The sequence below is a fragment of the Rhodamnia argentea genome, chromosome 2 (assembly GCF_020921035.1).
Source record: "Rhodamnia argentea isolate NSW1041297 chromosome 2, ASM2092103v1, whole genome shotgun sequence".
Classification (NCBI taxonomy): Eukaryota; Viridiplantae; Streptophyta; class Magnoliopsida; order Myrtales; family Myrtaceae; genus Rhodamnia; species Rhodamnia argentea.
In genome coordinates this window covers 18,572,602-18,596,296 of record NC_063151.1, presented here as the reverse complement: position 1 = coordinate 18,596,296, position 23,695 = coordinate 18,572,602, and the positions used below count along the sequence as shown (strand labels likewise).

The 23,695-nt window shown below is 39.0% G+C and overlaps 2 protein-coding genes and 1 long non-coding RNA gene across 4 annotated transcripts; 1 reads left to right on the top strand and 2 right to left on the bottom strand.

Moving 5' to 3' along the window:
* Positions 1–761: 761 nt before the first annotated feature.
* Positions 762–9,005, bottom strand: LOC115747914 (cyclin-D3-1-like). 2 transcript variants are annotated; one of them, XM_048275338.1, is made up of 6 exons: positions 9,001–9,005; positions 5,586–5,595; positions 2,027–2,591; positions 1,694–1,895; positions 1,437–1,567; positions 762–1,323 (listed from the first exon to the last, which is right to left on the bottom strand). In XM_048275338.1, the coding sequence occupies exons 3-6, from the start codon at positions 2,573–2,575 to the stop codon at positions 1,051–1,053; spliced, it is 1,155 nt and encodes a 384-aa protein (XP_048131295.1). In that variant the 5' UTR covers positions 2,576–2,591; positions 5,586–5,595; positions 9,001–9,005; the 3' UTR covers positions 762–1,050. The 2 variants fall into 2 exon arrangements, with proteins under 2 accessions (XP_048131295.1, XP_048131294.1); XM_048275337.1 differs by lacking the exons at positions 5,586–5,595; positions 9,001–9,005 and having other exon boundaries at positions 2,027–2,836.
* On the top strand, positions 5,621–12,141 carry LOC125313959. Its single transcript, XR_007197706.1, has 2 exons — positions 5,621–5,855; positions 12,036–12,141. It is a non-coding gene; the product is annotated as an uncharacterized LOC125313959 (long non-coding RNA).
* Positions 11,905–23,507, bottom strand: LOC115747916 (protein DCL homolog, chloroplastic). Its single transcript, XM_030684242.2, is given in 5 exon segments — positions 11,905–12,499; positions 15,332–15,446; positions 23,005–23,183; positions 23,185–23,228; positions 23,231–23,507. Coding segments are annotated over 5 exon segments (609 nt in total). The 5' UTR covers positions 23,331–23,507; the 3' UTR covers positions 11,905–12,328.
* Positions 23,508–23,695: the final 188 nt, after the last annotated feature.

Here is a 23,695-nt window from a genome sequence, read left to right as displayed (position 1 = left end):
TTAAAAAGAAGAAGAAGAAGCCTTCTTTCCACTTTAATGGGAAACCAATTCTTCCAAAATCTTGGCCTTTTTCCATATATATTGCTAAAAAGTGTTATTGGATGATCTTTCACCGGGTTCGAAGGATTTGACTTTTCTTTCTAAAAAGATAAAGCTCTCCCAGAAACGAACTACTAAAGAATAATCATGGCCATGTTTTGGAGCTTGGACTTTTTAAAGGTTAGCCAGCCCCCCCACCCCTCACAAGGACAGAAGTCAAAAAAAAAAAATAGGGCGAGTGTAGCCATCCGGGCCGCTTTCCACCGTTCGATCGAAAAAAAAAAAAAGGACGAAAAATGACCGGCCGAGATCCGTCGCATTTCAATACGCTCGGTCTCCCGCGGACCGTAGAATTCCCTCCGAAAGATATCCTACCAGAGAACAAAATGAAAGTACTCCAAAGAGTTTGATGATTTTGTCCAAAGGCTCCAACTTTATTTTCTTTCACTTCTTCCAGGCTTTTTATATCATTAGTCAAGAGGACCCGCTGATAATAATAATAATAATAATAATAATAATAATAAGAGGACCCAATTAGCCACAAAAAAAAAAAAAGAACATCAGAACCAACCAATGCTTACCCACCATGATGATGATGATGAACTGCTCTTATTTCAAAAGTACCTATGGCTACAGCGGAAGTGCTTTGATACAGAAAGAGGGAAGGGACAGGGGACCGTACAGCCAAAAGAGAAAGAAGAAAAGAGAGAGAGAACAACAGGAACAGCAAATAATCCTCCAACTATTTCTTCTCTTCATTTGTTCATAATCCTAAACATTTTTAATCCGGATAAAATGCCAACCATCTCCATTCCAAACCTCAAAAGCCCAACAATCCCGGTTGAGAACAGTTGTTGCAAACTCCCATTTGGTTTCGACCATCTGTGTGTGGGATTATCAGGCTGTGGAACCCAGAGATGGTTGGCAATTTAACTTGCGCGTTGCATGAACACATGAACTGTTATTTCCAACATATAAAGAGTATGGTACCCAGAACCGGGAAAGAAGCGCTCAGTGAGGGAAGCTGAAGATGTCCGCGCTCGCATGGTCTTCGGCTTCTTCTTCGCCGGCTCTGCTCTTCTTGGCGTGAGGCTCCGGGGAGGAGGAGACTGATGCCGCCGCCGCCACGGCCCAAGAGTCGTTGGAGCTGTCTGAGCTGAAGCACATCTCCATTACTCCTCTGGGGCTCCCGGGGACTGAGCCAAACTTGCGTTTGTTGTGTGGATAATTCTGGCCTCTTGATGCGCGGTCGTCGATGAGCTTATAGCAAGCATCGATCTTGTCCTGTTCGAAGAGTGATGCCAAAGCTCAGAATTAGGAATATCTTGGCTATGTCCTGTTTCTGAACAGATCAAGAACGTGAGGGGGGGTGGTGAGATGAGAGTAGAGAGACCAACCATGCCCATTCCTAGGATTCCCAAGAGCTGGGTTTGGTCTTCGACACCCAGACGAGGTTTTAGGCCATTGATTACGTGCAGCATTGTGGAAGCAGCTATCACTGAAGGAAGAAAACACGTCAATCTGCAATCTGTAGAATGAAGAAATACACAGTGAGTCAGAAAAAAAAAAAAAAAAAACCTGCAAACATACCAAGAGATTTCTACACCGAAAGTATCAGCTAAGCAATGGAGTTGGGCACTTTCGAATGACATACCTGAGATTACAGAGAGGAGGACGTGCTCGCACCTTCTAAGGAACTCCCAGCACAGATGGCCCGTCAGCCCAAGTCTCCTCGTCATGTAATCAAGAAACGACAGTGGGGTCACTGGATTCATCTTCCATTTGAGCGACGAGAGCACCAGGAGCTCCATTTTCTGTATGTTCTTCGCCTCAAAGACGGGGCTACTGTCATCGACCTGAAAAAGAAAACAGAGTGCATAAAACATCCGAACCCACATTGTCAATTAACAAGCAAATCAAGCAGACACTTTTCTCAGAGGCGTTTTAATCAAATAGGTGGGGGACGGGACACTTTCCGGCAACTTACTTGGAAATCAATGAGAAGAGGCACTTGGGTCTCCTCCACTTTGGCAGCGAGAGAGAGGCAAGCAACGGCGGAGAGCTGAGTCATCCACGGCTTCTCTTCCTGCAAAGGGAAGCTGCACATGAACCTATCCCAGTAGTTCACCGCGAGCAGAGCCGTGAGGGCGGAGAACGCGTAGTGCGCGTGGACTCTCATCATCCACTCCACAGCCTCGCGGCGAGCATCGGCTAAAGCCGGGTCGCTTTCCAGATTCGAGCCCGCGCCGTTCGGCTCCTCTTTGGAGAAGAGGGAGGCCAGCTCTTCGTCTTCCCACAGCAAGTCCTGATCGAGCAAGGTTCGGGGGCTCAACAATCTGTGATCTCTCTCTCCGGACAGAAGCCCGTCGCTCGCTAATTCCTCTTCTTCGTCCTCTTCCTCCCAATGCTCCTCCGAGCAGTAAAGGGCGTCGAAAAGGAGGGAGCTTTGGAGTCGTTCTTGCTCTTCTTGTTGAGAGTCCGACGGGGCGTGTTGATGAAGAAGAAGATGATGGTGGGTCTGATAACTTGCCTCCATCTCCTCCTCCTCCTTCCTTCCTTCCTTCATTCAGAGAAGAAGAAGAAGGTCGAGGTGTGAGAAGATCGTCACTTCATCAGAGGGGCTATGAAGATGGTGCAGATAGAGAAGAAAGAGAGGTCCAAGATTGGCCCTGCTGTCGGAGCCATCTCTCTCGCTCTGTGTCTGAGCAGCTCTGGGCAAGGGAGGGGGAAGTGATGAGCAGTTCCTCACAAGGGTCTCTGGCTTATTTGTGGGCTTTGAGCTGCGTTTCCTTTTATTGCAGTGTGTCTTTTTGTGCGGAGAGAGAGAGAGAGAGAGAGGGCAGAATTTTCACATGATGCTAGAAAACTTATTCAAGATCAATTTCACAAGAGCACCTATAATTTATAAAGTTATCTAAAACTCATCCCTATTGTTGTGGCATAATTCCTTAAAAAAAGAAAATCCTCGACTTTAAATCGAGTCTCAAATCGACCTTAAATTTTTATTTTTAAAATCTCACAAAAAATTCCTCAACTTTATATTTAGCCCGAACTCTTTTTATTTGTCTCGGAAAAAAAAAAATCCCAACTTTATGTATACTACCAAATCTTCCTTGAGCGTTGTTCTTTTTGTTTTAAAAAAAAATCTCAACTTTAGGTCCAGTCCCATATTTGTCTCGAGATTTGCTTTTTTTGAAAAAAATCAAAATCTTTCAATATATTCTCAAACCCGACACGTGGTCCAGTCCCAACTTGACGTGGCATTTTCAAGTCGATAAAAAATCCACATCATCGGAGTAATCGTACGATAAGTATGAATCGACATAGGCGGTTTCACATGGATAATAGATACATCCCAATAAAAGTTGTTGAAATTCTCCAAGATGAAACCTTATAGGATATGAAAATTGGAAGGAATAACGGCGATTTTTGGACAAATATCTAATGGGGGTAGATTTGCTATTAGAGTAAAAATTGGTGGTTTCTTTTCTTAGACCAAAAAACAAAGTTCAAGGTAGATTTAGGATTGGACCTAACATTTGTGGTTTTTCTAAATAAAAAAAAAACGGAATAGATTTGAGAGTGGACTTAAAGTTAGAAAAAAAAAAAAAAAAAGTTTGGGATGCATTTGGGCTAACTCTAAAATTGGACGGGATAAGATAACGAGAGTGATGTGTATAATAATGTCACATGAATTTTTTGGGAGTAGAAAATGGCTTGTGAAGATGAACCATAACTCGGTCTTATCGAATTGAATTATCATCGACAATGTTAAAGAGGCATTCCTTTCGGCCATTAGTTGATATCCAACTCTCAAAAGTCACATTTTGCACTGTACTATCGAGTCCGATCGTCACGGGTTAGCGATGCGCCTCTTGAGAATAGTTATTAGGTCAAAAGAATCGAAGGCTTCCGGATTTCAATTGGGTCCTTACCTTTTAATTGGTTGTCTAATCTGCCGAAATCCTTACGAGATTTGCTTTGTTCGGAATCTAGTTTTTTGTACTCGGATTTTGGAATTAGCTAATGAAGTCTTCCTTTCTGACCATACAAAAAAACCAAAAAAACAAGGCTTCCGGATTTTAAAATGTGCATCGAACAATGCCATCGCGTATTGAGAAATTTTACTGGCCAATTTCGTAATCGATGCTTATGAGCAGTCAATCAAAACTTGCCACGTCAGCTAGCGAAATGGTTAAAAAGCCACGTCATAATCGTGGCCGCGCGGGATTTCAACGCAGGCACGTGACTCCAGTACCTTTGCTAAACACCCACCTCCCCCAACACTTCTGATTATTTACTACACAGAAGCCAACCATCGAAAAATGAATTTTTCTGAACTGTCGAGATTTTGAAATCTCAACGTGCTTTTTCTCTTTTTATTTTTTCTTTTCTTTTATTGGCAAAATGGAGGAAATGGGCGAACGTTGCCGAAGATCTCCTCCGAACGTTATCACAAGGGTCTCACGCTTGTCGGCTACATAAACAGAACTCGTGATCTCATGAAAGACAAATTATGCTCTTAACAAGGGCCAATTGCCTCAATAACCTCGTCGGTGGCAACGTGTTTCCTAATTAAACGAATTAAAACCGTGAAAAGAAAAAAAAGGGAATGTCCCCGAGTCCATTTGCGATGTCCTGTGTTATCGCCATTAAATGATCGGGTTTTTTTTTTCTAGACATCGACACGCTCAAGCATTGATTAAGTCGATTAAGACACGCCCGGGATGAAAGTGTTTTAGCGCGAAAATTATGGAACATGATGTGGCAACATTACAATCACGATATTTGATCGGATAAGTGGCCGTCATTACCTTGTGATGATTTTCGAATACGTTAATACTAATGGTAACTGAAATTTAAAATAAAGACGGGTCCCAAAATTAGTGGGCTGAAATAAAGTTCAAACCCAGAATATGGCATTGATTGATGGGCCGAGTCTCCCTTACGCTTGATGGGATTGTAAAATGTCCAAATTGCCCCTCAGTTTTAAGATAGATTTTTTTATTTTATTTTTGGCCGAAATGAAATTTATTATTAGAAAAAATCTCTGGCGGGTCTAGATAGGGCTTAATTATCTTAATTATCTTAATTATCTCAATGATGATTCACAAACAAACGCACTCTAGATATCATTATTCTCCAAGTGCAAATCCAAATTAATTAAGAGAGAGAGGGAGATGGTTATTTCTAGGATTAGGCTAATAGGGCCCGTTCCCAGGTTCCCGGAGCCGGGAACCGAAGGAGTCCTTAGGTTGGCCAGTTCTCAAGTTGGAACGGTCCAGTTTAGGATTTTGGCAATTTTCTTCTCCTTACTCTTTTAAGTACATAAAAATGTAAAGAAGAAATACCGGTCTTGATGTGGTCCGGGCGGTATAGTTCCGTACCTAGAATCGGAAATCGAACCGATTATTCTTGGTTCCAAAAATTTTAAGGGTGGGTGGTGAAAGAGCTTTTTGAAGCAGGTCACACGAACCTTCCTTTTTGTTGGCAAGCAAGCGCCATGCCAACAACAACTGCTGTTGCGGATCCAAAGTAACCCTAACTCCTTCTTCTCTCTATCTCGATACAGATAAGAGAAACAGAGAGTACGTAACGCACTGCGAGTACTCCAGGCTCTCTCTTCAGGCCTTTGCTTTTGCTCGACGAGGCAGAACTGAACGAAACGTTGCTCTCCCTCTCTCTCTCAAAGTACTCTCTTTTCTTTCCTTTTTCCTACCACTTCTTTATGGGCTCGTTCTCCAAGAAATGCATGCACCTACTCCTCTGTGTTTGGGCGTGAGAGAAGAGAGAGAGAGAGAGAGAGAGAGAGAGGCGTTATGAGACGACAGAAAAAAAACAAAAGAAGGGTTTGGTGGGTGGTGAAACGCAGTGCAGAATCCATGGCTTAGGAGGTGGTGGTGAGATGATGCAGAAGATCATGCTTGTGGCCATTGATGGTCTCAAGATTCAACCCCCACGCACCCACCCACCACCGAGGAGAAGAGGAAAAGCACGGGTTAAAGAGAAGGTTCTCGAGTTCTCACCGTGGATACTGTTTCACAATTTAGGCATTACTTGTCCAATGTTCCTTAGCTCTACCACACATCTCTTACTACATTTTATGCTGGATCTTGCCAAGGGTGCTCTCCACCACTGATATTTTAGTAATGCCATCAGCTGTTTTTGTGAATCGTGCTGTCAATGTTTTCAAGTTTGTAAGATTTGAATGAAAAAAAAAAAGAAGGTAAAAAGAATGAGGATTTCTTCCCTCTCATCAAGAAAAAAAAAGATTGAAATTTTCTCTTATGGAACATACTTAATAAGGGCCTAATACCCTAAAAGGACATCCAATTTTTAGTTCAGTTCCACTTTTACCATAAACTTTTTTTTTGTTCTTATAAAAACACCCAACTATGTGCTATTGCAATTCTATCATAAACTTTTTTTATTCTACGAAAAACTCTCAACTTTATGTCTTGTCCTAATTTTATACTATCATTTTTTACAATCTCATAAACAATCACAAACTTTTACTTGAGTGCAATCTACCTCCATTAACCCTCCGTCAAAATAGCCTAGTGATTTTGCGCTCAATCTTCGCTTGGGAGTTTTTTTACTTTTGGACTGTCAATGAGAAATTTTGGACGAATGGTTATTGGGGGCATATTTGTAACTCAAGTAAAACTTGGTGATTTTTTATGAGACTAAAAAAAATTAGAGTAAAATTGAAACTGGACCCAAAGTTGAGATTTTTTTATGAGATAAAAAATTTTACAGTATAATTAATACTGGACCTAAAGTTGAGAATTTTTTATGAGACAAAAAAAAATATTAGGGTATTGAGATTGGACATAAATTTGGAGTTTTTTATAGGATAAAAAATTTAGAGTAGAATTGAAACTGGACTTAAATTTTGAGGTTTTTTAAAAGACAAAAAGGTATAATTAAGACAAGAGTTAAAGTTGGAGAGTTTTTAGGGTATTAGGCCCTCAATAAGTGTTTTGACACCTGTCTTGTATTTTCAGTGATGTGATAAAAACAAGTTAGATATTGTAATATGTGAGATCTAATCTTGTACAAGGTGGTTGACACTCATCTAGTACGTCAAATCGCACCATTCAAAGTTCTAACTAAATTAACTTTAATGTCTTTAGCACTTCTTAATTGCACTAGTGTTTAGGATATAATTTCAAAGTCAATATAACAAATGACGAAAATGGTAATTGTTTATTTTTTGTTGTAAAAGGGAAGTGTAGTAACTTTAAAGTTTATCTATCGTTATCTAACGGGGGTATACTAATTCCCTAAAGAATCATATGATAAAAAATTGCCACGTGGTTGGCAAGATCGTTTCTTCTGGCCAAAGTAGTTAACAAGAGTTTAGCATTTTTGAAGTAGAACTGAATAATAAGTACTGAAAACTTAAGCACTGAATTTTAAATATTGAGTATCTTAAGTGCTGAAATTTAAATTATAGAGTTGCTCGTAATAACTGTTCCTCGTGAATTATAGTTAATTTCCTATCCAATGTGGCATCATAATGATTGGTTTAACAATATAATTGATAAGATTAATATCATTAAATGCTATTTTTTTTTAATTTTAGCCCTTAATTGGGGATATCAAACGGGCTTGTTCTTTCTTGATTAATCTTTGTATCTCAAAAATTAATCACAACAAAATATGTGTACAAAAAGTATTTAATACATCGACCGCATCGCTAATGTTGTGCGACCATTCAAACTTTACATTATAATATGAATTCCGACTGACTTTGCATTTGAATTTCATAAAAAAAAATTATATTATATGCTTACCGGTTATTATCGTATGTATAACATACATACTCATATGTCTATTAGTATTACTAAGATAAATTCTTAAATTGGAGAAGATGAGTCCTTTATATCCATAACCTTCTCAAGTTTACTCACCTTTACCATTCTCCCCCTTTTGTACACATGATTCTGGGATCATCTTCCTCTTTGCTTTTACCAAATCTCAGACACTGGAAGGCCTCAAAAAAAGGAATGAGCAGCTCCATTTTCACCAATTAGGTTAAAGATCAGAAAGAGGCTATTCTCTGCTAGAAGAACCAGAGGGATTGATGTTGTGATGTAAAATCCATGTGAACCGCAGCATCAGAAAAAAGCAACATCTCTTTTTCTCATCGGGACTCATCGAGCTCACCCTGCCACACCCCTACTCTCTTAGACCGTACCTACTTCACATTCACCTCATTTTTGACCAAATCTAATGAGCTCCATAGTTCATCAATAATGGTCAATGTGTTCTTACACAGACAACTTTCTTTGAAGCAAGATTAATTATGTTAAAATTAATTTACTAAATGATGTGTCCGACTATAAATGGTCGGTCGAACGAATCTAACTTCGAATTACGTAAACGGCTCTTACTAAACACGGAATTTCTCTTTGTTTTTTTTATTTAATTTATTTGAATATGTCAAGGATTTCAAACCTATTTTTCTTGGTAAGATTCAGTGGAAAGTTTCAAAGAAGAGGGAGATTTTATTATGTTTTATCTAACGAATATAACCAAAATTTTGAGACCCCACTAATGAGAAACTCATCATGGATGCAGTGCAGCAGAGGAGTGAGGACCCAATTGGATATCTTGCAGCTTCCAGCTGTCCGGGAGACATGGTGTTTTGGGGGATCTGATGATGGTGCTTCTCCCCGCAATTGTAGGAGAGAAGCTTGCATAGTAGTCTTTTCCTTTCCTTTTTAATTTGATGGATTTTCATGTTCTAAATTTTCTTTTGTGTTTGTTCATTTGAACGATTATAACTCATACTTTTAGAAGCTGTTTTGGATGCAAAAAATTAACATTTTTCACATTGGTATGTCTACTAGGACAATTTTCACGAATGGAGTTTTCGTGCGGATGGAGTTAGAAAACAAAGTTAGGTGGTTAAACAGATAGATAATCATGTAATTGGATGTTTAAGTACTTTACCATTCTCCTTCGTGTGTACGGTGAACTTTGGTCTAAGGTTATGTGAGTACACTTTAGAAATTCTGCTCCAATATCATGTGAGATTATATAGGACCACAGCTAACTGTTGTACAAATTTAAACTAATAGATGAAGAAACATTACATGTGTACAAAGAACGTATAAACTTCACAATTAAGTGGTTCGAGATATTTTAATGGCTACTCTCACGTGCAAGTCGAATTAGAAACAATGTGTGGAATAATGGGTTGGACGCTCACGTGATGAGACCATTATCAAATATTTTAGAAGCTTAAGTTGTCATATGAATGTGTGGTTTAATATTTGAATACTCAACCACTTTAGAACGGATTTTGACCTAAGAGTACAAGGTGAAAATATATAATAGGGAGGCAAATTAAGGGCTTGGAAAGTTCAATCTCAATACTTTTTGCTCAAATACCATTTGATATTTTGTGGAACTACTGCTAATTAGTCTAAAAGTTTAAGCTAATAGGTAAAAAAGGCACCACATGTCTTAGAAGAGCATATTAACCCCATAGTCAAATGATGTGAGATAGCAACACCCTCTCTCACTTGCAAGTTGAATTATGAATGATACATGGAATAACGAGGTGGAGGCGCATGCCAAATACATTGAGGCGAAACCTGACTTTGATATAATGTAAAGTTCTATGGAATTACTGCCAATTGTTCTACAGCTTTAAGTTGATGGATGAACACGAGATTTAACATTCAAATATTTTAACATAGAAGGATTAGCCAAAGGAGAATTCCTCCTATTATCAATGAAAATCTACGCTTGAACATTTTCATAATCAGTCCGTTTTTTTAAGCAGCACAAATAATCATTCTAAAAAAAAAAAAAAATCAAATCGACTATTCTTTTACAGAAGAAGCCCACCTTTAAATATATAATGACATGCTTATAGCTAGGGTGGGACTTGAGTTGAATCCTGCAACATAATAGTCATAAGCTATTGCTACATATCATCATCACATTCACTCCTCAGAGATTGTATGATTATCATCTATGGAAATTGCCCATTTGATATTTTCATTAAAGCTGTACGAGTGAATTGGCTAATCAGAAAACTAAACGACAGAAGCACTAGCTCGCCAAGTACGGAGAGATTCCAGAACCAAAAAAAAAAAAAAAAATTCCAGACCCAAAAAGTACAGAGAGATTTTTTGACAAAAAAAAAAAAAAGTACAGAGAGAAATGTTAGCTTAACAAATGAGAATCGCTTTTACAAAATCTACAGTGCAAGGCCACATAATATCTAGTCCAAAAGCAGCAGAACGAATTCGGAACGAAAGAGGGGGCCAAAAAATGGAATGATTTCGAAGGAAATGGACCACAAATTATGGTACGTGGCCTAAAAATTTCTAAGCATCACACTATGTACATTCTAACTAGCACCGTTGTCGTTTCTTTTTCTAATCATAACCCTACTGACCACAACTACCGCGATGGTATTCCACATTTACTTGTTCGCAATGTGAATTTCCATCGGTGATTAGAGACCGTCCTGTCAACTATACTATGATAATTACAATCTCGCACGTGGTATGCGTATTTTACAAGATAAAAATACGAAAGGACTGGCGAGCAATACATCTCCCACAAAGAATGCACTTATTCTTTTCTTTGAGGATAAAGAATGTTTGATTAACCCCCGAACCATTAAGTACAATAGACGATTTCGTGACAACAAACTTTGACCCATAACATTGTCCGTTCACTCTCTCGAACAAGTTTTCTTACCGGACACAAAACACGACAGTTAAAAGAAATTAAGTTGGTAAAAATATTCGATTAAAATCACCCATTAAATTGCTAGAGTAACGTTATGATAGAGGCAAAATACAAATGGACCACAATCAACTATCCATACGAATCCGTCACATCATTCAGTAAACCAATTCAATCTACCGATGATAATATACTAAACATTACATAAATCAAAATTTGGAGGTTCTTTCACCGAATCCAGAAATGATTTATCACATTGACTAACCTATATTTGCACAGGCAGTCCTCGATCCTTAAAAGAGATATGGTAGTTCACCCCTCACTCTCAGCAAAGCAGACTTTCTTTTTCCTGGTGGAGACTAGTGCGACCACCATCATTTTGAAGAGCAGGTCATGAAAGTGGCGTTTACTAACCTCTGTGATATTTGTTGGGTTTGATATTTAGGCAGTAGAGAAAAAATACAAGTGCCGACGACTTAAAACATCATCCATATGACCAGTTCTCAAAACCACTGTCCAAGAAATAGTTCATCCAAAGTTCATTGTACACTAGGAAATTTCAATTCCAGTATGATATGGGTATGATATGAACTGGAATGGTATTTATGCACTCTTGATAGATAAAAAGATGTGATCCTTATGTTCAACGAGATGAAATGGAGCTTCCTTCTGATAAGTAAAAACGCATTGTTCCTATTCAATAAACCAAAAACCAAACTTAAGAGTAAGAAAATGGGAGTCGGGCCATAAGAGCAGCAGCTCATGATGATTTGATGACGGGGGTAAAAATTGCACAATTAGTTGGCCATGGGGGGCAGAGAAAGGACAAAAATTCAAGAGGGATTTGTCTACTGGGCACGTATCAAATCGCCTCTTTGCTGAAAACACAGAAGAAAAAGAGATATGGGTGTCTTCCAACTCCAGAACATCATTTGCAGTCTTTTTCAGAGCTAGGCAATAATGAATTTCCCCTCCATTGACTTCCGCACAATGAAGCAAAGGAAAGACCAAATTGAACAGAAAATCCTCTTTGAGTTTTGACTCGGTCCCTGACTCATTCACTCCAATTTCTCTTCCTGGACCACCATAGGAACTTCTGAAGTCGGGCTAGTACCATCCATAATAGTTCATTCATAAAAACAAGTCACCTAATCAAGCATCAACCTTGAACCATCATTGATTAAGGTAGTTTCTACATCATCTATTCATATAAGTCAACAGCATTTGACCCTATGTAGCACTCATGATGTCCCTTTACAGACAAAATAATCCAGAGAGAGAGAGAGGGGCTAACTACCAATTTACTACCGAAGACAAGTCCTAACGCCAACCAAAAAGAAAAAGTAGAGTTCACCTTCAATCATGTTCCTTGTCCCCACATGTGAACAAACAGTTGAACTTGAAGTGCCGGTCAAAGCAGTATCTGCTCCATTGACTAATGACATTGTCTAAGGTGCATGAGCATTTCTTTAGCCTCACGGCCATTCGGAATATTTTATATGAGCCAACTACCTATAGTGATTCCAAAACTGCTGTCAAACTCACAGTATGAAGCACAAGTCTTCTACATGCATTAATCACTGCCGCGTTTTAAATGTTTCCGGATGAATCTTTCAGCATAAGACGGATACTTTGATCGGATATACGCTCGGAGACACTTCTGGTATGAGAAATCTATCCATGCACCATTGGTTCTTACAACAAACAGACACCTTGACACTCTAAACTGGGGATGTCGCTCAACCTTCATTGAGAGAAAAAGGCACGTTAGATCATTTCTGAAATGTTCCAATCATGTTATGACATGTTCTAACAAGGAAGTATTTCCCATGTGCACCTCAATGACAAGTAATAAAATTCACCATACCATGAGCAATTGGAACAAATGTGTGGATATATTTCTGCCCGAATAAGAATTAGCATTCTTGGTTCTATTTTGAGTGCAAACTAAAAATAAATAGGCCAATTACCACACCAGAGAGAAGCTCTGCGGTACAAAAAGAAATGGGGTGGAAAACCATGGTCATAATCTCTCACCTCAAATTCAAAAGCCATCTTTAGGGGCCATACACTTAATGGATTGCCAGGAAAAAGGGGCATGTGACGGTAAACCCAAGAAAAGCTAAGGAATATAATCAAATAATGTCTCCTACAGGCACTCAAGTTGACAGAGAAAGAAGAAGAGAACTTTACTGAGTAAAATAAAGGACAGCTCATAGTGCTGAAAATTCCAAAAGGAAAAAAAAGCAAGCCTCAAGTCAACTTAAATGATAATTTGGTATGTCCAGTCTGTTACTTACAGCATGGGATGTTTGGGCAGTTAGAGCATCATTGCAACTGAAATATTTTACCAAAACACCAAACCTCTATCTCTACTACTCCATGGAATAGTTACGGTCAATATGATGAATTCTCTCATATAGTTTCCTCTGTACCTGTAGTCTGCTATTGAGTTCATTCTTCTTCTGCAATCTAACTATCACCAGTACATGGATATGTGCATCTATCCATGCTACTTTGTCACTGTTAGTTTTCCTCAGGATTAACAAGTTCTTTCTCCTCAAGTACATATTTCGTATTAAACTACATTCATTTCACTGAAACAGCAGGCACTAGATCCTCGAGAAGCACAATGAGTTCCTTATATTAACCAGGCATAAAATGCTAGTAGCATAAACTCATTCTCTCATCACTGAGCAGACATGCATTGGACTTTAATTAAGCGTTGAGCATATGATTCATGTTTACGAGCCCACTTGCAGTCTGCACGTGAAAATCATTACAAAAGCAAGCACTGTTAATAGCAAGTGTACTGCACTTCAACATTCTACTAAGGCAAACCACAAAGCTGAACAATAGAAACATTATGGTTTGCCAATCGCACTTTTGGCCGTTAGTAGAAAAGGGAAACAGCGTGGAATATGAGATGCCAGCATATGCTAGATATGCGAATCAGAACAGCCGATGGTAATCAACTACGTGATGTAAGTGGATCTGACAATACATTAATAGTTCATGGTTTGCAGCTAAAAATGCAATAAGAGAAAACAGAATAAAATTTTGCAATAGAGGCCAAATGCCTTGATCTTGGGGTTTGGAAAAAACTAAATCCATCAGTAACATCACCATCTTAACAGTTGTTTGAGTTCGAACTTCAACTTGGCTGCTAAGTTTTCTTTTCTTTTTACTTCTTTCTGCGGAGGGGAGAGGAGTTGGTGGTTTATAACTTCACATTTTAATTAGCAGCGAAAGTGCTCAAAAAATAATTCTCTGTAACATGAAAGCTTCTTTTAGTTTCTTTTTCTTTGGGAAAAAGCCACCTATTTACCCTAAACCTTTTTTTTGTGACACCAAACCCCAAATTTTTACCCGTGTGACACAATTACTTTCCACTACGTCCGGCTGATGTGGACAACAGGATGCAAACGGTTTTGGCGCGATGCCCACGTGGATTAAGTGGATATTAACAGAACAATGCTGTGCTCTTCATCTCTCTCAGTGCTCTTTGTCTCTCTTGTTTTGGGAGTTAGGGTTCTTCCTGAAGCTCGTTTGGGGGGCCAGGGTTCTTCCTGGGTCACTGATCATGAAAAGAAGGGGTTTGTGCCAACAAAAAAAGAAGAAGAAGAAGAAGAAGCAGAAAAGAAAAGAGTGGGCAATCAATCAGACAATGTAGAACTAGAAGAGTGAAATAGCATGGAGGAGAAATTTGCGCTGCGATTTGAAACAAGAGAGCCAGATTGAGGAATGCGCAAGATCTGAGACAAAATCAAAGCTATTACAATGCTAATTAATATTATGCTACATGGAATGGAGGGGAAAATGAAATTGCAAGACATTCTTTTACTCTCCCAATAGCAGTCCCAGTTAGTCCCGCTCTCAATCACGGTCACAGAATGGAGAGTCGTAGTTTCAGCAGTCGCATGGACAGCAATGGTGGGGGAGACTAGATGGAGTCACATTCGAGTTTTTTGCGTATCAGTGACCAAAATGAAGATCAATGGGTGGAACCAAAACAGACCAGACCAGGCTAACGAAGCAATTCAAGAACCAGAAAAGGGGGCAAAGCCATAATCAGAAAAACACCGGACAGTACAAACCAACACGGATTTGGAACAATTTGAACTCGTAATCACTCCTAAGTTGAATCAAAGCTCAATTTTGATCAATCTCGGTCAAACAATCGCGGATTTGGGGAGGAACCAAGAGAGAGATGAACACAAATCGAAGAACCCTAAAATTTTGCCCAAATCGACTTCAGCAAACGAGAGAAGAGAGCAAAACGGCACCGTTCTGGTCCACATAAGCCATCAAAATGACATCATTTGTTATCACTTAAGCCACGTGGACGCCACATCAATTCCGTTGTATTCTGTTGTCCATGTCGGTGGTCACGTAGGACTGTTAACTGTGCTTTTAGATAGAATCATTACAGAGGGTAAATGTGTCACACTGGTTCAAATTTGAGTGTTTTGGTGTCACAAAAAAAAAAAAAAATTAGGGTAAATGTGTCACAATGGCATAGTTTGGGGTTCACTGTGGCTTTCCCTTAAATCTTCTTGATGTCAGAAGAGCTTACCATTATGTAATGAAGTCCGCAATCAATTTTGTCTTCAGCATGTGGATGATACTTGAGAAGCTTCTCTACAACAGCTTTCTCATCTTCAGCTGTCAGTCGTTGCCCATCCAAGTACCTGGTAACCAGAAAAAATTAGCAAATTAAGGAACTGAGAGCACTCTCAACTCACCAACTGCAGCATAAACATGACTTTGACAGGAAGGCGCAATTGACAATGAAGCAACTATCAACAGCTTTAGTGTGATGCAAATGTTTTCATCAGTTAACTTATAAGATTCACTTGAAATCAGCTAATTCCGTCGTAAATCATGACTGTGTAACTAGTAAACCCAGAACGATGATCCCACTCATAGTCCACCAAAACGATAAATATCAAACAAGACAAATAATCTTCCGCTTACAATCACCATTAGCTTGTCACAAGTATCACAAGTTGTATAGGAGAAACAGCTTTTCCTTTTTGTGAATGTAATTAATTGAACTATGATAAAAAAGGTATGCAGCTAACCACCAAATAACTGATGCCGGCCAAATTTTAAATCAAAAGCTAAAAAAAGCCATTTGCGGTATCTTGTGTTAACAAAACCAATCTAGATTCTTAATTAATCCTATGAAAGAATATGTTTCGATGCAACTTTTTACAAATATCATTTCCTGAACTCTAGGATTAGAAATGTAGAACTGACGAAAAAGGCACAACCAATACTGAACCAAGTAGTCATGAAGTGCGGGCGAGATTCAAGCATACAATAGCGAATGACATCATAATACCAGAATAGAGACTAGAGTGTATTCGGAGAGCTAGACATGATTTACAAACTCCACCGAGTTCCTAGCCATTTAATAGCCGCCGATTGAAATGAATTTAAGAGTGCAATGGAGGAGGAGGAAGATCTTAGTGAGCAGAGATATCACACACAGTAGATTAAGGACATTTATTAAGCTAAAAATAAAGGAGGGAAATAACATATCAAGTGGTGATGGCCACTGTCAAAGGGTAAATGCTGTTTTCCACAAGGAGAGGTGCCATAGTTAGTCAACGAGAAAATGTAAGGAGGCCTTCCTACTAATCTTGGGTCTGACACATACATGCAAAACAGAATGACCTGCAATCATATGTAACCTACGACTTTCGGTAGGCTATATTTGAAAGACTCTAGGAGAGGAAAATATGTTAATTCTCATAACGCTAAATTGTCCCTCCTTTTTCTTCTCACCGAAATTTTAGATTTTTCATTGTTCTACAATCCCATTTTCATTTCCCCTATTTTTCCCCATTTCCCAAACATAGTGAGTGTCACAACAACAATTACATCCAAAGTGAATCCATTTGCACCAATGGAAAATGTAAATACCATATACATATATGTATATATTACACAGTTTGTAGATTGTCAGATTGGGCTTCTCCTCAGTGCAATATGTCCATGTTCATTTAGTTATTTTGTGAATGTAATACTATCACATGGATGTCCACGATGGACATTTAGTGTCCCCAGCATCAATTTTGGGCTATCAAAAATTGTTATTTATCTCCTCTCCTACTTGATGGATGCGTTGACAGTTAGTTGTGTTTAGCTTCTCTCCCTATGTCCAAGTTTTTCCATTCTCCATTGAGTTCTGTTATTACACCATTTTTCGTCTTACGATTTTTGTTTCTACTCCACCTTTGAAAGATCCAAAACTAAATCTTTCATCCACTCCTTTTGTTTCAAATTGATATTTACTTTAAATCTTTTCCCCTGTGATCTCCAAGTACATATTTCTTTTTTGGCAATCCAATTAGCATCTTTCCGTGATTTCGTTACTTATAATCTAAGCATTGTTGGGAAGAGTAGGATGAATGAAATCTCAACTTTTTTTTTCAAAGTCAATTTAGCCATTTAGTTATATGTATTACAGAGACATGAAAATTAGTTTTCTTTCGTTGTTGAATACTGTCAATTTTATCTTACAATGTGGAAAGTGGACGAAGATGTACACCAACAAAATTCCAATGGGCATTATAGCTCATCTAATTCTTGCAATTCTCAGTTCAAAGTTCTGCCATGTATTGGTTTTTTCCTCCTTTATATTAGAGTTAGAATATCAATCTCATTTTCCTTTTACATATTTACATTTCCAGAAAGACCACCCATAAAAAAAATAATTTTGAATTTTAAAGCCAACAAATTCTGTTCTGCCTTCATGGTTATGTGCACATCTTCTGCAATACAAGGTCAGCTTGATCTCCCGCAATCCCGATATACCTTTCCCTTTCATTTCTTCTTATTCCTCTTTGTATCTTCAGTCAATGTTCAATTTAAAGTTAATGGTATAGAGGAAGGTTCCCGCTAATAAACAAATGAGATCATTGACTCTCCCAAACTCTGGCAAACAGCATGAACTTCTTCAATTTCATGATATATAAGATCAATTTGACAGATAGAGGTTTGCAACTACACAGGAGATGTCACTCCTTGCCTAATTGTTGATTAGACAACATGAGAATCTCATACTTCCATTGGATTACAAAATACATGGTAGGAATCACCAAAGACTACGATGACAATTCCCTACCATTAAATTGTTTTCTTCCCGGTTTGATTTATATGCCTCTGTGTAGACATTGGTTGGAGTTAAAAAAAATTTATGTAGTCTAGAAGTCAAATTTCGATGCTTCACATTCATTGCTCTGTGCAACTGGCACGAGAGCAGCGAACAAGAGTCAGATATATTTTCTCCAAGCAGAACCGAGAGTTAAAGAGTTGTCCAATCAGCCTGTCGACTAATACACACTGTCCATGCAATATTCATGAATGTCAAAAACCATTCTTTGAAAGATTTGGCTAGAAAGACAAAAAATGTGATCCCTCTCCCCTTTTTGTAGTGTACGGAGTGGGAGGAACCAAAAAGCCTTTGAAGGAATTAAGTCTGCAAGAGTACATTTCAAGCCATCCAATCTTAGAATGAAATTGGACGAGGAAATGGAAACCATTCCAGGCAATCAAATCCCTCCGCAGAGAATTTCTATTCTGTTGTTTAGTTACTTTGTTACAGCATTAAAACATATGACAAACACATCAAGTGCAAAATAAAAGGACTGAAGTAACTTCAGCACATTGTGGCCAAGTTAGATCACAAAAATGATTCCTCCCAAAAAATTTATACATGCAAGTAATCACCAATCATGACTTGATTAAGATGTTAGCCTGACAAATAACATGGACATGAGAGAGAGAGAGAGAGAGTCATTTTTCATCTTTTGTGAGGACGTGCAATGACGGAGACCAGAAAGACTAGGGTGAGCATAGTTCCAGGGTAGAATTGGAAATCGGAGAACCATACCGGTGGAAACAGGATAATAGGTTTCGGGTTTCGGGGTATGCAAGGTAGATTCCGGGTTTCAAAAATTGGGGAACCCATTCCGATGGATAGTTTTCAAGAGGTGAAACCCGAAACCAAAAACACGAAACCTAGAACAAGTCTTTGTATTTTTCTTGTTCGATATCTTCGCACAATCTGCGGTACTCCATGGGGTCTGCTGATGAGTGTGTAATTTGGATATTCTAAGCTTTCATTTCCGGCGATATCTATGATTGAGACTTTCACTTGGCTAATGTTTCATGTTTTTCATGTGTCTAAATATAAGTTATGGTCAGCAGATTGTAACATAAAATGGTGGTCATTAGAGATGATAATTCACTGCAATCGTTTAGTTAAGAATATAGATGAAACCTAGGTAGACCTAGGAATTGACCCCAGTACCTATGACATAGTAGGTTTCAAGTTCCGGGGTTTGCAAGGTAGGTTCCAGATTCCTTTCACCCGGAACCCTTCACTCCTAAGAAAGAGCTCATTGAGGGAGGTAGAACAAGTACAATAGATAAGTCTACGGGAAGGTATCCGATTACCTTTATTAGGTAGATAATTGGACTCCGTTGCGATTCGTAGTGCTTTAGTACTCTTATTCCTAGTAATGTTTCCAAATAAAGGAAATCATTTCTCAGATTTGGGATTCCATTTGCATGGTAAACCAAACATGGCCACAATAACAAATGGAAATTTCTCATTTGCTGGCATTAGAAGAAGTCACAAGTCGATGCTTGCTGTCGTTAAATATGCTTGTATCCTTGAGTTACTTTTTGAACTTTTCTATAAATGGCTTCTTCTCGAGCCTTTGTAAAGTAATTCGCACGCCTTTGGTGCCTTCTTATTGAGATCATCTCATCTGTACTTTTCAGAATAACAAAAGAACAACGTGGAAGAACTTTACAACACTTTAACTCACCAATTGTTTGATAATATCAAAAATAAGTATTGAAGATTTAATTATTGAACTTTGAGGGTTGACGACTTTAAGTGCTTAAAATGAAAAGAAAAAGTTGCTTGCTGATATCAAAAACTTCAATTCTGACTATAATTCATTTCTTACAGAAAATGGAATTGTGGATGGTATATGTAGGTTTTAGCAAACTTATTGGCAATCTATTGAGTTAGCTAACCCCTTTACTTAAGTTATTTCGTGAAATTTTCACTTAATTGGACCTTTTAAGTCAACTAATTAACGTTACCAAACGTGCTTCATCTTATTAAATGCTGAATCTTTTAACTTTCAACCTCTTAGTCTACAAGTCTATTTTTCCCTCTCTAGTGAACTTTCATGCATAAGGATTCACAGAGATTTCTAGTCATCCTCAGAATTTTATAATGATTCCAATATCCTAAAGCCGAGTATTATTAGAAGATAGGAATTCAACATTGACTAGCCACACCAATAGAAGACAGTTTTAATTTTTTTAGTAGCTGTCTTAGGGCCGGATACCTAAAAAGAACCCAAAATTCAGCCGGTTGCAATTATAGTGCCTCAGCCCCAGCAGTTGACCTAAGGAGTGGGCCGACAGGGGAAACATTTCCGTCTATCTTTCTTGGATCTACCCACTATCAATGTCCGATGAAATTGCTCAGCATCAACATCACCTTTATCCCAAACCGGTTGGGGTCGGCGGTCGATGAACCCAAAAATAAATAAAATAAAAGCAAGAACGATTGAGGAAAAAGAAATAATTATATAAAAAATAATATATATATAGGGAAAAAGAACTAAAAAAAACAGTCCTGAACGTAGGAATTCTACCCCTCCACAATGCTAATAGCTTTTCTCCACTCCGTCCTAAAACAAACCATACGCCAATCTATTTCCCAATTCATTAAATCTTGTTTTACTACTTTCTCCCGGGTAAGTTTCGACCGACCTCTTCCTTTCCTCATGTCATGCTCTTGGTAACAAACTTCTATTTTTACCGGAGCATGTAGGGATCTTCGAAGAATATGCCCAAACCGTCTTAATCTGTATTCTCTCATCTTTTTTGCCACCGGTATTACTCCAACTTTTTATCGAATATCTTCATTTCTTATCTTATCCATCCTTATATGACCACACATCCACCTTAACATCCTCATTTCCGCTACTCCCATGTTATGCTCATGTTGCCTCTGTGCTGGCTAACATTTAGCTCCGTATAGCATTGCGGGGCTTACTGTTGTTTTATAAAATTTTCCTTTTAGCCTAAGAGAGGTTTTGCGATCACACAAAACCCCGATGCACTTCGCCATTTCATCCAACCTACTACGATTTTATGGCTTACATCGTCATCAATCTCTCTCCCCTTTTGTAATATTGATCCCGGATATCTAAAAGCATCTTTCTTGAGTACCTCCTATCCGAGCATATTCACGGATTCTTAATCTCCTCCTCTTGCCGTGTCGAACTCACACTTCATGTATTCGGTCTTACTTCAACTTAATGTAAATCCTTTACACTCCAACGTGCTTCTCCATACTTCTAACTTAGCACCAATCTCAGCCCTGGTCTTATTAATAAGCACCATATCATCTGCAAATAGCATACACACGGCACCTCATCTTGGATATCTTTTGTTAGCTCATCCATAACTAGGGCAAAATTGACATGTCTAGTGAAATTGCTAATGAAAATAAAAGATTGACATGTCTTGATATGGCCAAATATATGTTTCACAAAAAAGCATGAAAAAACATGTAGGATGATCACATGATATGTGAAATGAAATCTAATTTTTACCGACAATGTCAGCTTGAAAGACAATTCTACGAGAAAGTGCAGAATAGGACATGCAGGGCAAATCATTCTGATCGTTCACCATCTTATCATTTTCACTTTATTGAAGTCCATTTTTTAACTTAATAACTCAATGTTATCACCACACTAGCCCTATGTTGAGCCATATCAGCAGCCAATCATGTCAATAGTGGAATGCTGATCGCTGGCTGACATGTACCTTTGTGGTGGAGTTGGAAAATTGGAAATTCAATGTAGAACTGGAAAGGTTCAGGACTATTATTGTTCATAATTTAATTAGACCTTTTTCTATATATTGTGGAAAGCTCACAACTGTTGCTAGCATCAGAGTGAGTAAAAGAGGAATGGAGGAGTAGAAGAAAAGCGAAGATAAGGAAAGCAGAGAAAAACGGCAGATTGGAAATTATCCATCTATAACTTTTTCAAGACAAATCAATCACCTCTATTGAAAGCAATTAAATGTTCACGAATGGAATGATAAGAACATCATATGAAAACGGTACAAGGAATGTGCAGATTTCTGAGTAGTAAGTCATGGTTTATCTAAAGAGAAAGGGCATGCAATAGAAGAGTGGTCAGATATTCTGAAATGGTACTCAAGAGTACCAAGACCCTGAGATAGATCATATAAACTGAAGGGAAGAAGATGGTAAATAATTCCCCACAACAACCATCCATGGAACCATTTCTATCAATTAGTGGAACACAGAAGTAGTTGGGAGAGAGAGAGAGAGAGAGATGTTGGCTACCAAGGGTAAGCAACTCAGTCGCCTGGTTCTTCATTGAATGAGAAATCCAAACAGCTTTCCAAGCTTAAAAAAAAAACAGAGAGAAACAAAAAAGAGAAATCCCAAGAAGCGTGTGTTTTCATATTCAGATACAATTCTCCACCCAAGATGCTTGATGCCAAAGACGGAAGCTTTTATAAATTCATAGCCATTATCAAGTTCCCAAGTAATTATGCACAACTGGCTTTCACCTTCCAAGCTATGCAGGTTCTTCGTTGAGGAGTTCACTATCCTTGAGCATGCTATTGAGTTGATATAACTCACTTCTACGTAAAGGAAATAATTTTGAAAAACGTTCACCGCACGGCAAGACTCACATAAGCTGGGTGCATGCAAGCTATGTTCCCGACTTAGACGCATAACAAACGGTATATTGAAACATGCCTAACACGCACATTTCAGGCGTCAAGATAATTTGCATACTAATTGAATCAATTCCTTTCCAGTGGAACGATCTTCCATCAATACGTCCATGCTCTTGCACAAAAGACTGACAACAGGAAATATGCACACTTCAGTCATAAAACTAAAGAGAGGCCCGAAATTGTTTTCACAAATTTTACTTGAACTCTAATTACTTCAACCAAATTCCCAACGCAGTTGAATAGTGCGCATCAACGAATCACCAGAGCAACTTTGAACTACTTTGTGCGGAATGAACTTTTAAAGTTCACAAATTCGCGCTACACAAGAACAATGGAATCATTGTCGACACAGAACATCCAGTTTAAGTAATCAGTGTGTGTGTGTGTGTGTGTGTGTGTGAGACAGAGAGAGAGAGAGACCTATCGGAGTGGAGAATCTCTTTGGCGAGCGAGACTATGGGCTCGATGTCTCTCAAAATCTCATCCTCCTTATCCTTCCACTTCCTGTAGTCGGGATCGTCCCACCTGCGGTACTTTGGCCTCTCTTTGGTGCTCAACGACGCCGTGCCCCCCTTGTCGTCGGGGAACACCTTCTCCCCCTGCGAAGCCGACTCGGTCGAGCAGGCCGCCGCCCCCGCCGCCGCGGCGCACAGCGGACGGAGACCTCCGGCGAAGAGGCGGCGGTGGACGTGGAGCCGGAGGCGGAGAACCGGCATGCTCCTCAGAAGCAGAGGAGGAGCTGCCATGAGCGAAGCTTCAATGGGGCTCTCGCTCTGCCCCGGCGGTGCTCTCCGAAGTGAGGACGATAATGGTATTGACGGTGAAGGTGCTCCTCGTGGTGCCGATCCTTCGCGAGGGAGAGATCAGGCACCGCGCTGGGCCCACTACATTTGGGATCTTCTTGTTCGTTTTGAGGAGCAAGCCCATGACCCTATCATCACTCTACAAAGCTCTCCCTTTTTTTTTTTTTTTGGGGTCGTGACAAGGTGAGTTGTTTCAAGATCGGTCTAAGTTTCACCTGAAATCTAAAACTTATACCGTGGCAATCGGTTTCTCATTCTTACCTTACATACCTGAAAAAATGGAACCTATGCAGTCAATCTAGTTGGGA

Bases quoted from the DNA above. Each gene is read 5' to 3' on its own strand.
- LOC115747914 (XM_048275337.1), bottom strand. From the start codon at position 2,605: ATGAAGGAAGGAAGGAAGGAGGAGGAGGAGATGGAGGCAAGTTATCAG. The intron at 1,896-2,026 runs GTAAGTTGCCGG...TTTCTTTTTCAG, and splicing joins CTCTTCTCATTGATTTCCAA to GTCGATGACAGTAGCCCCGT. The intron at 1,568-1,693 runs GTATGTCATTCG...TTCATTCTACAG, and splicing joins CCTCCTCTCTGTAATCTCAG to ATTGCAGATTGACGTGTTTT.